The sequence below is a fragment of the Syngnathoides biaculeatus genome, chromosome 10 (assembly GCF_019802595.1).
Source record: "Syngnathoides biaculeatus isolate LvHL_M chromosome 10, ASM1980259v1, whole genome shotgun sequence".
NCBI lineage: Eukaryota > Metazoa > Chordata > Actinopteri > Syngnathiformes > Syngnathidae > Syngnathoides > Syngnathoides biaculeatus.
This window is the reverse complement of record NC_084649.1, coordinates 20,074,600-20,088,856: the sequence shown is the minus strand read 5'-3', so window position 1 is coordinate 20,088,856 and position 14,257 is coordinate 20,074,600. Positions and strand designations below refer to the sequence as shown.

The following is a 14,257-nucleotide window of genomic DNA, read 5'->3' as shown; positions in this document are numbered from 1 at the left end:
TATTCACAATGCCCGAGAATTGTTGTGCTGTTGGTCGTCACAACAGACGAGACAGATATTCAAAGAGATCATGTTATGGAATACCATCTGAAAAGACAAGAAAATATCGATGGATTTCGGTGATTAAACGTGATGGATGGCACCGACTAAAATACACACTTGCCTGTGTAGCGATCGCTTCATTTCAGTTAAGAATTATTCTTCTCTATCTCAAATTACCAAATAGTATTTATATGCCAAATTGGCTCATTTGAGAACAATGCGTAATTAAAAAAAAGTGTGGCCGCAATTGCTTCCGTGTACGTTCTGCGGAGACGCTCTGTCCTCTTTTTTTTTTTTCAGTCATAGTCACTGAATGTGAGTTTGTGTAAAACCATGGGTCATTTATTTATTGGTATCTGTATTGAATACTATCTGAAAAGATCGATAGATTCCGACAAACGTTAATGTGTCACCAAACACACTTTCGTGTTCACGAACTGTCAACTGTCTTTTTTTTTTTACGATCATAATGAATGCGAGTTTGTGTAAAACAAAGGGTCATTTATTTAAATATTGGTATTTGTATTGAATACTATCTGAAAAGATTGATCCAGATCCAGCAACAAAGTATTTGTATGCGTCTAGAATTTTCTATGCTTTCAAATTTTCCATCTAAATCTCGACGACTTCCTCACCAGATCCATGCGTATATCCAGTTTCCAAGACAAGCAGAAGCTGATTAATAGTCCAAATTCTTATCGGCGAAAACATCGACTTCTGCATTAAATACGGGTCCTATATGCCGAGTTTATCTAATTTTCCCAAGCATCTTCATTCATTTTCACCTTCTAAATGACTAACGGTATCGGACATCAGACAAATTTTCGTGTAATCTCCAACCGACTTAGCATTGAACAATGCTTTGCTAGACCGGCAACATCGCGACGTAAAGAAAAGTGGTTTTTATGACGTAGGTGACCGAGCTCTATCGCCCTCCACCCTGCAGGAACAATTCTCAATTTTGCACATTTGTCGGTGAAATTTGACCAGTTCCGCCCCCTTTTTTTAACCGCAATATGACAAATTTCATTTTCGCGACTGTGGAAATCGTATGAACATTTGTTCCCATACAACCGACCTTACATTGCACTTGAAATTTGAAATCAGACGTCATTGAAAATTGTAGCACTGGTATACTGTATATTACTTTGATATAGATGATCGAGACTAAGGCGGCCTCACAGTTCTGAGGTCCCCGGTTCAATCCCGGACCCGCCTGTGTGGAGTTTGCGTGTTCTCATGTTTCCTCCGGGCAGTCCAAAACTAAAAAAAAAACCCTAAATTGCCTCTAGGTGTGATTGTGAGTGCGGCTGTTTGTCTCGATGTGCCCTGCGATTGGCTGGCGACCAGTTCAGGGTGTATCCTGGGATGGGCTCCAGCACTCCCCGCGACCCTCGTGAGGATAATCGGTGAAGAAAATGGATGGATACAGACTAAATAGTTTTCAAAGTCGTAACAGGCCCTAATTAAGTATTCAAGTATTGTTCAATTTAGTGGAAAAAGAAAAATTATAGTTATAATCCAAATTTTTATTAGCTGGGCAACGTAGAACAACAAGATAACAGGGCACCTGTGATGGATTTATGACATCAACCCCCCCCTCAAAAAAAGTTGAACAGTCCCAAATGGCCTTAAGTGATGGCCAATAAAAGTCTCACTTCCCTTGCAGCTCCTCGGGCAACATCACCATCACCTCGCCCTCCATCACCACTTTGTCCTTGACCGAGCACGTCACAGCGATGAAGGCGAACGACATCTTGATCTTGCGCACCTCGGCTTCGGCCAGCACCTCCTCGCCGACGAAGAGGGGCGCCGGGAAGCGGATCTCCTGGTAGAGCAAGACGCAGCCGGGGCCCGGCATCTCGGCGCCCAGCACGGCCGAGATGAGCCCGTTGACGAGGACGCCGTGGACCACGGGCGCCTCGAAGGCGGTGGAGGCGGCGTAGGCGGCGTCCAGGTGCAGCGGGTTGGTGTCGCCCGTCAGCTCGGCAAACAGCTCCACGTGGCGCGCCGAGAAGACTTTGGCGAGGGAGGCGCGCTGGCCCACGTGGAGCCGCGCTCCTGCCGCCGCGGTCAACGCGGAGGGCGACAGCAACGTTCGGACTCGACTCCACATGGTGCTCGCGAGTGGTCCGCGGCGTCAGTCCAGCTGCAGCTCGCGGCTGTTTCCCGTCAGCGAAAGTAGAAACGGAGACACCTGCAATGTAAACGGTGCATATTTCAATATTCAATTCATATCATTTGACTTCCAATTTCTGCTAGCTTAATGTTAACGTATAATGCAATTTGCCATTGACAGGTTCACGATAATTAGCATTGATGTTCCAATAAACTTTCAAACAGCTACCAGAATGAAGCAAACATTATTTAAAAAACAAAATGTTCACCCTAAAGTCAGCTAGCTTATACTAACATGTGAAATGCCATAGACAGGGTAAGAAATTAGCACAGATCAGTTGTTGTAATTATAAACCTTCCTAAAACTATACGCTCACGTGGAACAACAACAAATACTAACTACCGTAATTTCCAGCCAACAAGCCGCAACTTTTTTACACACGCTTTCAACCCTGTGGTTTATGCGGTGATGCGGCTAATTTGTGCATTTTTTTTCTAACGGCCGCAAGGGGGCACTCGAGCGGAAAAGCTACGAATGAGACCTCTGGAATATATGTGCCGACGAAGTGACTTTTACTGGCCCCTGTCTCACTGATATTTACCGGTAAGTTTTATTTTAACTGGCCATGTTAGCATTAGCGCGGCGCTAGCGTTAGCGCTAGTATTAAGCTCTTTCTGTGTATCGTCTTTCTTTGTAAATATCTTGTATTTCAACGCGGGTTTTACACAGCATATGTATGTACGAAATAGTATTTCCTTCACTAATGTACTCGGTGAGGCTTGTAACCAGGTGCGCACTGAAGGCCGGGAATAACGGTAAGCCAAAGACCTGGCAAAGAAAGTAGTAATTGGTGTCAAGCAAGTACAGACGCATACAATGTTGAAGTTATGCATAAACATTTTTTTTACATCTCGGTATGTCTTGAGTTGTTAACGGAAGTTGCAGGAAGTCTTCACCACGCCATTTGCTTTTAAGGGTAACATTGTAAGATAACTGTTGCGTATGTGTTTTGGGATCATAGTTTGGGGTATATTCAAATTTTCAACTAATTTAAAAAAAAGGGAGTGTCAGCACTTCGCAAACTTTTGCTCTTCGTGTCAACTCGCGTCGTGTTGTTGTGCAATCGTACCTGCAGCACTCGAAAGGCGCAGCTCTGCTGATTGTAAGAACCCAACAGTGTCAACGAGCTCCACAGTTTCACCAAACCACTAAAAAAAACCCCATCTCGTTAAAATAAACAATAATAATGACACAAAAGACGTGCTGTCTTTACCCTTTAGCTTCCTCACCTTGCCGCTACGCGCAGGAAAGCAGTGAGGGTGTCTTCGTCGTACTTCAGGACGTCGAAATGCAACGCGGCGCCCACCTGAAATGTGCAAGTATACTGTAATTTCCGGCCTATAAGGCGCAAGTTTTTTCCACACGCTTTCAATTCTGCGGCTTATGCGGTGATGTGGCTAATTTGTGCATTTTGCAAGGGGGCACGAAAACAGTGAGACCAGTGGAATATATGTGCCGTGGAAGTGTTTTTTTTTTTTTTTAAACCGGCCCTGTTAGCACTGCGCTACCATTAGCCACGTGCAAGCGTGTTGATTGATGTGTTACTGCCGTGTGTAAGTGATTTTTACCGGTATGTTTTTCCTCCTTAAGATCCTGTTAGCGCCGACCTAGCATTAGTGCCTCGCGAGCATGTTTCTGCTGTGTTACTGCACCGTCTCAGTGATTTAGGTATGTTTTTTTTTTTTTTTTAACCGGTTCTGTTAGTGCTGTGCTACCTTGTTGCTACAGTGTAGCTGCCGCGGCTGTTTTTTTCTACCTGTATGTTTTTTTTTTTTTTTTAACCAGCCCTGTTCGGGCTACCGTGTTGTTCCTATGTTAAGCTATGGTATTACAACTTTGAAAATTTTTTCTGTGTACCATCTTGTCAGTGATTTTTACCAGTATGTTTTTTTTTTTCAACTGGCCGTGTTGACGCAGGGTTAGCCCACCGGCTTAAATTTACTGTGTACCGTTTTTCTTTGTAAATATCTTGTGTTTGAATGTGGGTTTCAATGTGGGCAATTGCGGCTTTTACACAGGTGCGGCTTATGTATGTACCAAATAGTATTTCCTTTACAAATGTACTGGGTGAGGTTTATAATCCGGTGCGCTCTGTAGCCCGGAATTTACGATATATCAAGAAGACAGCCAGAGTTGTTGTTTCTGGCTCACAGTGCGACGAGTTCAATCCCGATTGAAATTTCGAGCGGTTAGTGGGGTTCAGACACTAGTTTTCATGAGTGACCCAATGTCGAAAATAAGAAAAAAAATAGGTACACATACTCTACTGTAACATCTACTAATACGCAATGATATTTTCTTACTTACTTGTGGCTACAACGCAAAATGTAAACGTTCTGTCGTCGAATGTGGCGACCTATTTGCTATTCTTGCTAATTTTTTCTGTTTTGCTGCATTCCACTTGCTCCTTGACAATCCGGCCATGTTTTTGTGGTTCAAAAAAAAAAAAAGTAATACGGTATAATTGTATGTGGTGCCTCAAAACCCATCACAGGGTTTTTTTCTGTTACAGCAGATCGATACATGTGCAGTGCACAAGCGCATGATGGTGCGGGTCGCCAACTACATTTTTTTCTTTTAAACAATGGCCCACTTCAGTCACAGTCGGCCACATATTACCTCGCCATGGAGACTCTTCAAGCCAGTAATGATGAACTGCTTCAGCTCAATCGCACTCAGTTTGGTCGATTTGTCCTCCAGCACGCTTCGAGATCAACATGAAATTGAAATATTATGATGTAGTCACATTCGCAGGTGCTGACCAAGGGGCGGCGTTGACTTACAGGCAGACCTTCAAGTACTGATACGGAGCGGCATTCTTAAACACGAGGCTTTGGTGAACAACGGGCTCATCCTTGCTCTCGGGATTCATCCTATTCCAGCATCGGGACCGACGCTAGAACAGCCATTAAGGATGTACAAATTCAAACACATTTTAATACAAAATACAAAAAAAAAAAAGACATTTTCCTGGAAGCAAGTCAGTCCATTTTAAAATACAGTATGTTGAAGTGATATATTTCAACACGCATTTACTCCTCAGGTTTTCTAAAAGTACGCATCTGGAAAAAAGATTAAAGATTTAAGAATAATCTTGTAAAATGATTATGAAATGACGTGTTGAAATCACAGTTTGCGGTACAGTTACTATTTATAATCGCCAAGATACTAGATTATCATTTCTAACTTATTTTACAAGTTGTCCTTAGAATTAAATAGTTTGGATTATTGGATGACAAAAAAAGTGACGGAATGAGGTTTTATTTTATTTTTTTAACGACGAACAATATTACTGAAAATCTATATTGTTCCGCTTCAGCAAGTGACGAATCTGCAAAATATCATCACAGGGTTAAGATCAGCACGTTCAGCTTCTATTTTTAGTTAGGCTACGTCACGATTTTACACTTGTACCCCAGCGGAAAATATCCATTTTCATTTTTATAATGTATACATCATAAACATCTTTTGAAAACTATCGTTACATGAATATGATTTTATGCGCTCTACGAGTTGTTGCAAGTGCCTTCTTTTAGGCTTCGAAAGTGTCGTACATGTTCACAATCACGGTTGAAAAATATGAACACCAAAAAAAATGCACAAATTTTCGACTATTACTCGTCTTTTTTTTTGCAATTATTAAGAGATAAGACATTCACGCCAATGATTTCAAATGATGCGTGACAAAAAAATAGCACACTTGCACTCGCCAAAGCTACTTAAGAATGAAACTATTGAAGCTAGCTAACCGCGAGGTCAAACAATGGCTTAACGTGAGCTAACACAACTTAAACCACAAATTTTGGGTTGTCAATTTATTTATTTTTTGTTAATAAAAATGTTTTTAAGTGGCTAAACCTACCTAGTTTCACTCCATACAGTTCAATGACGGATTTGTTCTTTTTCGTTGACTCCAATGCTGGTTAGCAGTGTGAAATACTGCCCCCTGTCGTCACCATCTAAAATGACAGTGAGTAGACTTCTGATGTATGACAATAAAATCATAAAAATAAAAAACTACACAAACATTGCACTCAGCTATTTTTTTGGTCGTTTTACATATTTTTTTTTATCTCAAATAATGATCTCAAGAAGTTGAAATTCTCACCAAAGCAAATTAAATTCTTGCCCTTTAATGCAGTTATGAACATTTTTTTCTGCTCATAAACAGTATTTGATAACTCAAGAGACACTTGAATATGACAGTCATTGAAATGCTTCAGTAGTTGCATTCAAAACAAATACACAAGACAACTGAATCACTTATAAGTGCTTTTGTTGAGGCTTAAATATCTGCTTTGCTATCTGGAAAAGGAACACAAAGATCACAACAAACTCAGCAAGAAATGCATTAAAACCTTTAAAATATTAATTAATATAACATCACGAACAGTTCTAATACACAGTACAGTATCATAGATGTAGAAGCACATCTTTCATCGCAATCGTGTATTTATAACAAATTATATCAGCTATATCATTTTTATTCCAGAGTTCTCAATCTTTGGTTCATGACAGTTTTTCCTTCCCGTCTTTGTTTTGAGCTTCCTGCGTAAACAGGAAGTCCATGATGAGCTGCGCGGCCTTCCTGGGCCTCTCGAGCGCGATGGTGTGGCCGCAGTCGTCCAGAAGAAACAGCTCGCCGTGGGGCACCGCCGCCTTCATCGCCGACGCCCCGGAAACATCCAGAACCTGCAAGAAAAAATTGGAGGGCTCTGTGTTTTGTTGTCAATAGAGTTTTTTTTCCCCCTCCCAAATCGGTTTTATTACCTGGTCTTGCTTCCCCCAAAGGACTTGCAGGGGCGACGTGATCAAATGCAGACTTTCTTGCAGCGAGTGGCGGGACGTTTCCTCCACCAGCTCCATGAACACTTTAAAGGAGAAATCCAGTGCTTTGCATTTATGTATCCAATAGTTCATGTAATATGTACTCTATTTTGACAATGTTATGTTAAATCCTCTCTCATTTAATAGTGTTTTGAGAAGATTTTTGTCGTCAATTATGAATTTTCAGGGGCGCTGCCATTTTCGCGAGTCACATGATCTACGTGGGCGTATGTGACGTGCACTGTGCCGTTCCAAATGATGGATTACATGGGACAACATTTATGCCCAGGGCCGATTTCTCGTATTTATCCTCATCTGATGAAGAAATAGCAGTATCGGTTGATCGGGAAGACGGAGGAATACTTCCATACCGATTTGAACCTGTGGCTATAAATAATGTTGAATATTTGGATGGTTCTTCGGGCGGAATGACGTGGAGTCTGACTACTCGGAGGCCATATGCGCGACATTAGTGCGTAAACAAAGGACCCCGCCGCCGCCGGAGCTCGTGGCCCGCCTTCGGTGGCGGCGGAGGCCTTTAGCCTAGCTTCGGCGTCCGGGGCTAACGGCCTCCGCAGCCTGGAACATCGGTTCGCGGCCTCCGCCGGAGCTCGCTTGTCATCGTTCCCCCCAAAGAACCATCCGACTATTCAACATTAATTACAGCCACAGGTTCAAATCGGTATGGAAGTATTCCTCCGTCTTCCCGATCAACCGATACTGCTATTTCTTCATCAGATGAGGATAAATCCGAGAAATCAGCGCTGGAGCCCCACATAATCCAGCCTTTGGAACGGCACGGTACACGTCACATACGCCCACGCAGATCTTGTGACTCGCGAAAATGGCAGCGCCCCTGAAAATTCGTAATTGGCGATAAAAATCTTCTCAAAACACTATTAAATGAGAGGAAGTTTAACATCACATTGTCAAATTTGTTGCATCCCCAACGAGGCGGGAAAGCGAGCGGTGTCGCTGCACTCACGTTCTTTGTAAAAGTGGTTGTGGCGGATCCTGTTGTCCAGGAGGCCGCGCAGGACCTGGCAACACAAATACCAAAAAAAAAAAAAAAAATAGAAATGAAAAAAAAAAAAAACATTCGCGGTCACGCTCACGCCAGCGGAAAACCGGCAACCGGCGTTTGTCGTCCTTCACCTGCCGAGGCAGCTTGGGGGGCTTATGGCAGCACAGGCTCAACATGTCCTCCAGCTCTCGGGCGTTTGACGGAATCAGGGGGATGGGCGACCCCTCGGGGTTCTTCTCCAACTCCCTCAGACGGACGATGAACTCCGAGTCGGTGGGGTACACCAAACCTGGGAGGAGGAAGACCCTCTAACACGGAGATCCTGCGAACGAGGGCGTCAAACCTCACACCCTGAGGACCGAGGCTTGGGGTCTCCAACCGCGTAAGACCAGTTCATCACCTCAGACGTTGACGCGATCCAACGATCTGGTTACGGGATACCGCGCCACACGAGTTCTGTGCGAAAGGAGCTCACTTTCCCGTGGTTTACCTGAAGGGCACATCAAGGTGACGCCGGACAGGTACGCGGGGTAGGTGGCGGCGTACACGCCGGCAACGTTGCCCCCCATGGATGTTCCCACCAGGTGAAAGGGTCTTTTGTCCAGGCCCACGCTCTGCACAAACTGAACACAGACAAGAACACCGTTTTGATGTGAAAACGTTGCATTAGGGGCAACCTGGAGAGTGCCCCTCCAGATCCAGAAGAGGGCGCTGTTAAACATCGACATAAACAGTTTCACCTATAACGTATTTTATTCTTCAAGTCATTTAGCGATCAGTTTTCAAATTATTTTTTGTTTAAATCTCAAATCAGGGCATACAATACTCACAGGCAAGTATTCTTTGTCCTCCGGAAAGAAGGATGAATACTACTGATGTGTTTCACTATCAAATGTGCATGTAGTACGTCAGCATCTATTGTACTGCCCCCTGGTGGCGAAGGCACGCACATCAGAAGGCAGCCCATTGACCCGTTGACTTCTGTAACCCTCGTGAGGATAAGCAGCACATAAAATGGATGGATGGACATTCTGTTCCATTATGTATTAATACTTTATGTCTGCAGGTATAGTCCAATAAAATAGCAGGCTATTTATTGAATTTATATCCCGTGATAATTCGGTTCTCGACCACAATCCATTCCAGAAAACGGTTCAAAAAGTGAACTGTTCAAAAACCGAATCCATGTTTCCCATTACAATGAATGGAAAAAGAAATAATGCGTTCCAAGCCTAAAAAATTTGGCTTTATAAAGCTTTTTTTTTTGCTTTTCCTGATAATAAACTGCATAGTAGAAATACACGTATAGTTTAAATACTTTATATGATCAAATAATTTAAGAAATCTATTCATTTTTTGCTTAAAATGTATGCTTTCGTAGTAGAGTACGCTAGGCTGGGAGTGGATTGCAGTGTCTGTAGCGGCCCCCTTTTTTTATGAACAAAAGTGCAGAATAATCTTTAAGCAAACAATAATGGGGGGGGGCATTTCTTTGGATCCATGATTGGGGGTTAATACGAGATGATGAGAATGAGATGAGAAGAAAAACAACAGCCACTACCGGAACACGTCTGTGTACAGAGGCTTCGTTATACAGAATAACAAAAGTGAGCTGATTGCGCCGCGCGTTATGTCATTTCCAGGTTTTTTTTCGGGGGGCGTTCAAATAGACAATAAGAAAACGCGGCGCGGGTCAGCCGGTCTGGCCGCGCGCAATATGTTATTAACGGATTTTGTCGGGGGCGTTCGAGAACCGATTTTCGTTTGAAAACAGAAGCAAAAAAAATCTCAAAATTTTCGTTCGCTTTACTGTAATTTCGTCATTATGTTGTTGTTTTTTTGTTTTTTTTTTTGGGGGGGGGGGCTAGAACCAATCAGTGGCATTTCTATTCATTAATGAAATGCCCAAGCCAAGGCACAAAAGTATCAACTGTGTATACACATGCACACACACCTGGTGGATTCGGGCAACCTGACCCCGAATGCTGTAGTCCTCGGACCCGGTGCGACTGGTCCCCTCGTGGCCTGGCATGTCTACGCACACTATGTGCTGCTCAACAGGGATGTACTGGTGAGGAAAACAAACATATCTCGTCCTTCCTGCCACTTTCTACCCTTTTATAATCATTTAGAGCAAGGTGGGCGCAATGGGGGGTTTGGGGGGGGGGCATTGGCGTGTGCAGTTACCTTCACTAAGGGCAACCACATGTCTTTGGAGGCGGAGAAGCCGTGCAGAAGCAGTATGGAAGGTATAGCGCCCCCTGGCGTCCCTCGGGTGAAATAGCAAAAACGGTAGCCACCGTAGTACGAGTAGCGGACCACCAGACCCAGTTTGAGACGCACCAACCTGCGGATACGCACCAGATTATCAATTACACCAATCCACGGCACATTCGCGGTTAACTATTTGCCAATTAACTTATGTTGTTTTCTTTTTTTGGGGGTGGGGGGGTTGGATACTATCCCCAGGCATTTGCTGAAAAACTCACCTATCCACATGTTTTTGTGCTAAAGGTGGAGTTGCCAGCTCAACCCACCCTGCTCACCCCCTTGATCATTCGCTTCAGTTGAGGGGGAGACTACAGAGCATCCGGTGCAGGACTACTGGGCTGGGAAACATTTTTTTTCCCGAAGCTGTGTAACAAATTCGAACACAGCTATGGAGCCCCACTCCCAATGCCTCGTCGGCCCTGCACGATTAAGTTTTTATTATTGCCATGGAAACCCTAACAAACCCTATCTGCATCTTAAAAATGTTTTAAATTGCATATGAATGTATGAAAATAGGGACGGCTCGGTAGATCAGCTGGTAAAGCGTTGGTCTCACAGTTCTGAGAACCTGGGTTAGATCCCGGCCCTGCCTGTGCAGAGTTTGCATGTTCTCCCCGTGCCTGCGTGGGTTTTCTCCGGGCGCTCCGGTTTCCTCCCACATCCCAAAAACATGCAACATTAATTGGACACTCTAAATTGCCCGTAGGTGTGATTCTGAGTGTGGCTGTTTGTCTCTATGTGCCCTGCGATTGGTTGGCAACCAGTTCAGGGGGTACCCCGCCTCTTGCCCGTTGACAGCTGGGATAGGGTCCAGCGCTCCCCGCGACCCTCGTGAGGATAAGCGGTGAAGAAAACAGATGGATGGATATTTACAGATGAAATTTATGAACTAGTTTTGAATCAGAAAACAAGTGTAGTGGGTTTTTCAGCCATTGTTCATGTTTGGTAACACAAAAACGCTTGCAATATCTCAACTTTATCATTTATGACAAATTACACATTATAACAAAAATCATGGAAGTTGATATACATGATTTGCCTGCGCGGCCCATACAATACCATGCGGCGGGCCAGATCCGGCCCCCGGGCCTTGAGTTTGACACCTGTGCTGTAACGTGTGAATGACGTTCAGGCATGTAAATTTTTTTATTGCCGTCACATAATCCCATAACCTGTCTCTCTCTCTGGCAACCGGTTCAGGGTGTACCCCACCTCCTGCCCGTTGACAGGCTCCAGCGCTCCCCGCGACCCTTGTGAGGATAAGCGGCTAAGAAAATGGATAGATGAAAATATCAAATTAGTATCTGTGTATCGTATGCGTGTACATAAGGGGCGTGGCCTCGTGAGTGATGACGAGTGAATCTGATTGGCCACTTAGCTAGCGCGTGAGCGCCTCCTCGCGAGCTGTAGCCGACAGCAGCTCCTTGCTCGTGTTCTCATTTTGTATTTCTATGTTTGACAGCTCGAAGCGTTCAATCTGCCGGTGACTCCAAAGTCTTGCACGTCGGGGCACTTGTAAGTCAAGGCGTGACGGAATTTATTTTTAAACAGGATGCTAGCGTACCATTACTCTCTCTGTGGTTGTTGATTAAATCAACAACAGTGCGTTCGCGCCGCCGCGATGTTACGTGACGGTGACTTGGCAAGCACACTGTTGTGTGCGAGACAAACTCCACTTGTCGAGTGAATTTAAGACTCCCCTTGGAATAAAAGCCCACTTTATGGCAGCGTGAAGTATGAAAAAGGTCGGCAATTAACCGCGACCAATTGCGCATTCTGTCCTCAAAAAATGCAACTCCAGCCTTTCACGCGCTCACCAGTTATAACCCCGGATGATCGTCGCGGGCCACAGCCACACGGTGGTGAAGACAGCCAAGACGGGAAGCGCCAGGACGGTCCCGGCGAGCACCGTTGTCACGGCGACGCGCTCCTCCATTGCCGCGCTTTCGAGGGGCAATTGAATCAGAAAACGTGTTAAAAGCAGCAAACTTTTTGCTTGTTACGTTTGTCACGCAGCAGGATGGACAGTCCTCCCTCGAGTACGCTCTTGAGCCCCTGGAGAAAGATGAAATACATCTAAGTACCATTTGCACTGAAGCTGTATGCATAATACCAATGCAAAATATGCATGTGATGCCACAGGTTTAATTCCCCCCTTCTATGCTTAGCCTCACAACTTTGAATGTGTGTGGCTTTACAAGGTGGCGCCTTGCCTGTTGAGTGGCGCGAGAGTCGGCCAATGAGATAGCAGCGTCGGCCGGCTCACCCGTTAGCCGATCCGCGTGGCGAGTGACTCGGCGTGAGTTTTGGCCGTGCAGTTAGTGTTTGAATGTTTTTTGTTACGTGTTTATTTTGTCGGCATTTACTCAGTAGAGACTTTGTGTCAATCTTTGTCCACCTGTGGAGGGATTTCGTTTTCTTCAGAGGAGATGCGCGAGCCTAAATGAAACTAGCGATCCAGCCTGACCGTAAACCGTTCAGTTGTGAAAGCCAGTTCCACATTTGCAGTTAACACATGACACTTTATCTTAGTGGATGAAATGATCCAAATCTTTGGCCATTTTTTTTTCTTTTTAATTTTACACTTTTGCCTCCCGGCTAAGCGGGTCTTGCAGTAATCGCCGCAAAATCCCACAAATCAAGCAGAAAATATGCAGTACAAAATTAGCTATGCAAGATTTTATACATGAAGAAACATGATGAGACGGCAAAAAAGAGGAACCACGACATGGCGAAGGGAAAGCAAATCAACTTTAACCCCTTACTTAAGCCATATTTATGACTGAAAACGCGAAATGTTTCAAACTTGACATGCACCATCTGTCTATTACACTGTTATAACATTTGTTACTAATGGTAAGGAGGTCATGTAAAACTTTTTGTAAATGACGTAAGTGTTTTTCCTCACCCAAACTTCCCAATTTTCTTTCTTTCGTTTGTTTTTTTTTTGTTTTTTTTTGTGTGTCATTTGAGGTTTTGCGGCGTCTCGTGTTCTTTTTGATACTTTGGCCCCGTTTTCTGCCGGGACGAAGTTGCCACGGGGTGATGACCCCATTAGATATAAACACATGAAACCTGTGCAAAATTGCTGTGGAACGTGAACATGAACCTTGCACCGGTTCGTTGGTAATTCGTCAGAAAAGACTGATTGATTTACTTCCTATATAAAAACACATCAGTAGCGAGAAAAGCCACGGCGCTTCCGGTCAGCTGCCACTGTTAACACTGCACGCGTGGAACGAGTGAATAAAAATATTGGCTCCAATAATCAATCATATGTTGAGGACGAGTCGCTTACCTGGCCGAGTCACCGGCGGCAAATGTCAGAGCGCCTCCCCCATTCGGCCCACTTGCCTTTCCTCTCCTCCTTTTCCTCTTTCACCCAGATGACTCAAACGCCTTTTCATCTGCTCTTAAAGGGCCAGTGCAATGCACGAGCCGCCGCCGCGTTCACTGACGACGAGAAATGGAGCGCGACGCGCAACTTAAAGGGAAATGGGCGAGCCGAGTTGCGTTCACGTACTCTGAGGAAAAACTACAGACGCAGTCTTGGATCAAGCAGCATTCATGACGATGGACCAGCTGTGTTGCATTCACTGAGCAAGCTTTAAACAGTGTTAGGCATGCTGCGTTCACTGACAAGACGAAATGTTGGCGACAGCATGAGAAAGGCAAGTACAGTATAAGATAGACTGGTCGTGATTCTCTTTGGTCACGGCATATTTCAGAAATACAATTGCTCCTCATCACAAGTATGATGGGGAGTCACCGATGGTGCAGTGGTGGTACAAACGCCTGCCTTTGCTGCGGGCAGCGTGGGCTCGATTCCCGCTCAGTGATGGTGTCGATATCTGCCCTGCGACTGACTGGCGACCAGTTCAGGGTGGAGTCCGCCTTTCGCCCGAAGCTAGCTG

At 44.6% G+C, this 14,257-nt stretch overlaps 3 protein-coding genes across 3 annotated transcripts; all 3 read right to left on the bottom strand.

The window, feature by feature from the left end:
• Positions 1-1,556: 1,556 nt before the first annotated feature.
• LOC133506958 (hydroxyacyl-thioester dehydratase type 2, mitochondrial-like) lies at positions 1,557-2,158 on the bottom strand. The gene has a single exon (XM_061831368.1). The coding sequence runs from the start codon at positions 2,156-2,158 to the stop codon at positions 1,697-1,699; it is 462 nt and encodes a 153-aa protein (XP_061687352.1). The 3' UTR covers positions 1,557-1,696.
• Positions 2,104-6,198, bottom strand: rpp14 (ribonuclease P/MRP 14 subunit). The gene is made up of 6 exons (XM_061831369.1): positions 6,084-6,198; positions 5,005-5,117; positions 4,841-4,925; positions 3,451-3,527; positions 3,291-3,369; positions 2,104-2,239 (listed from the first exon to the last, which is right to left on the bottom strand). Exons 2-6 carry the CDS (start codon positions 5,091-5,093, stop codon positions 2,183-2,185), a joined length of 387 nt encoding a protein of 128 aa, XP_061687353.1. The 5' UTR covers positions 5,094-5,117; positions 6,084-6,198; the 3' UTR covers positions 2,104-2,182.
• A 135-nt stretch (positions 6,199-6,333) lies between these two features.
• On the bottom strand, positions 6,334-13,781 carry LOC133506957 (monoacylglycerol lipase abhd6-B-like). The gene is made up of 9 exons (XM_061831367.1): positions 13,642-13,781; positions 12,161-12,398; positions 10,260-10,419; positions 10,027-10,140; positions 8,563-8,695; positions 8,204-8,361; positions 8,034-8,088; positions 6,992-7,092; positions 6,334-6,913 (listed from the first exon to the last, which is right to left on the bottom strand). The coding sequence occupies exons 2-9, from the start codon at positions 12,277-12,279 to the stop codon at positions 6,731-6,733; spliced, it is 1,023 nt and encodes a 340-aa protein (XP_061687351.1). The 5' UTR covers positions 12,280-12,398; positions 13,642-13,781; the 3' UTR covers positions 6,334-6,730.
• Positions 13,782-14,257: the final 476 nt, after the last annotated feature.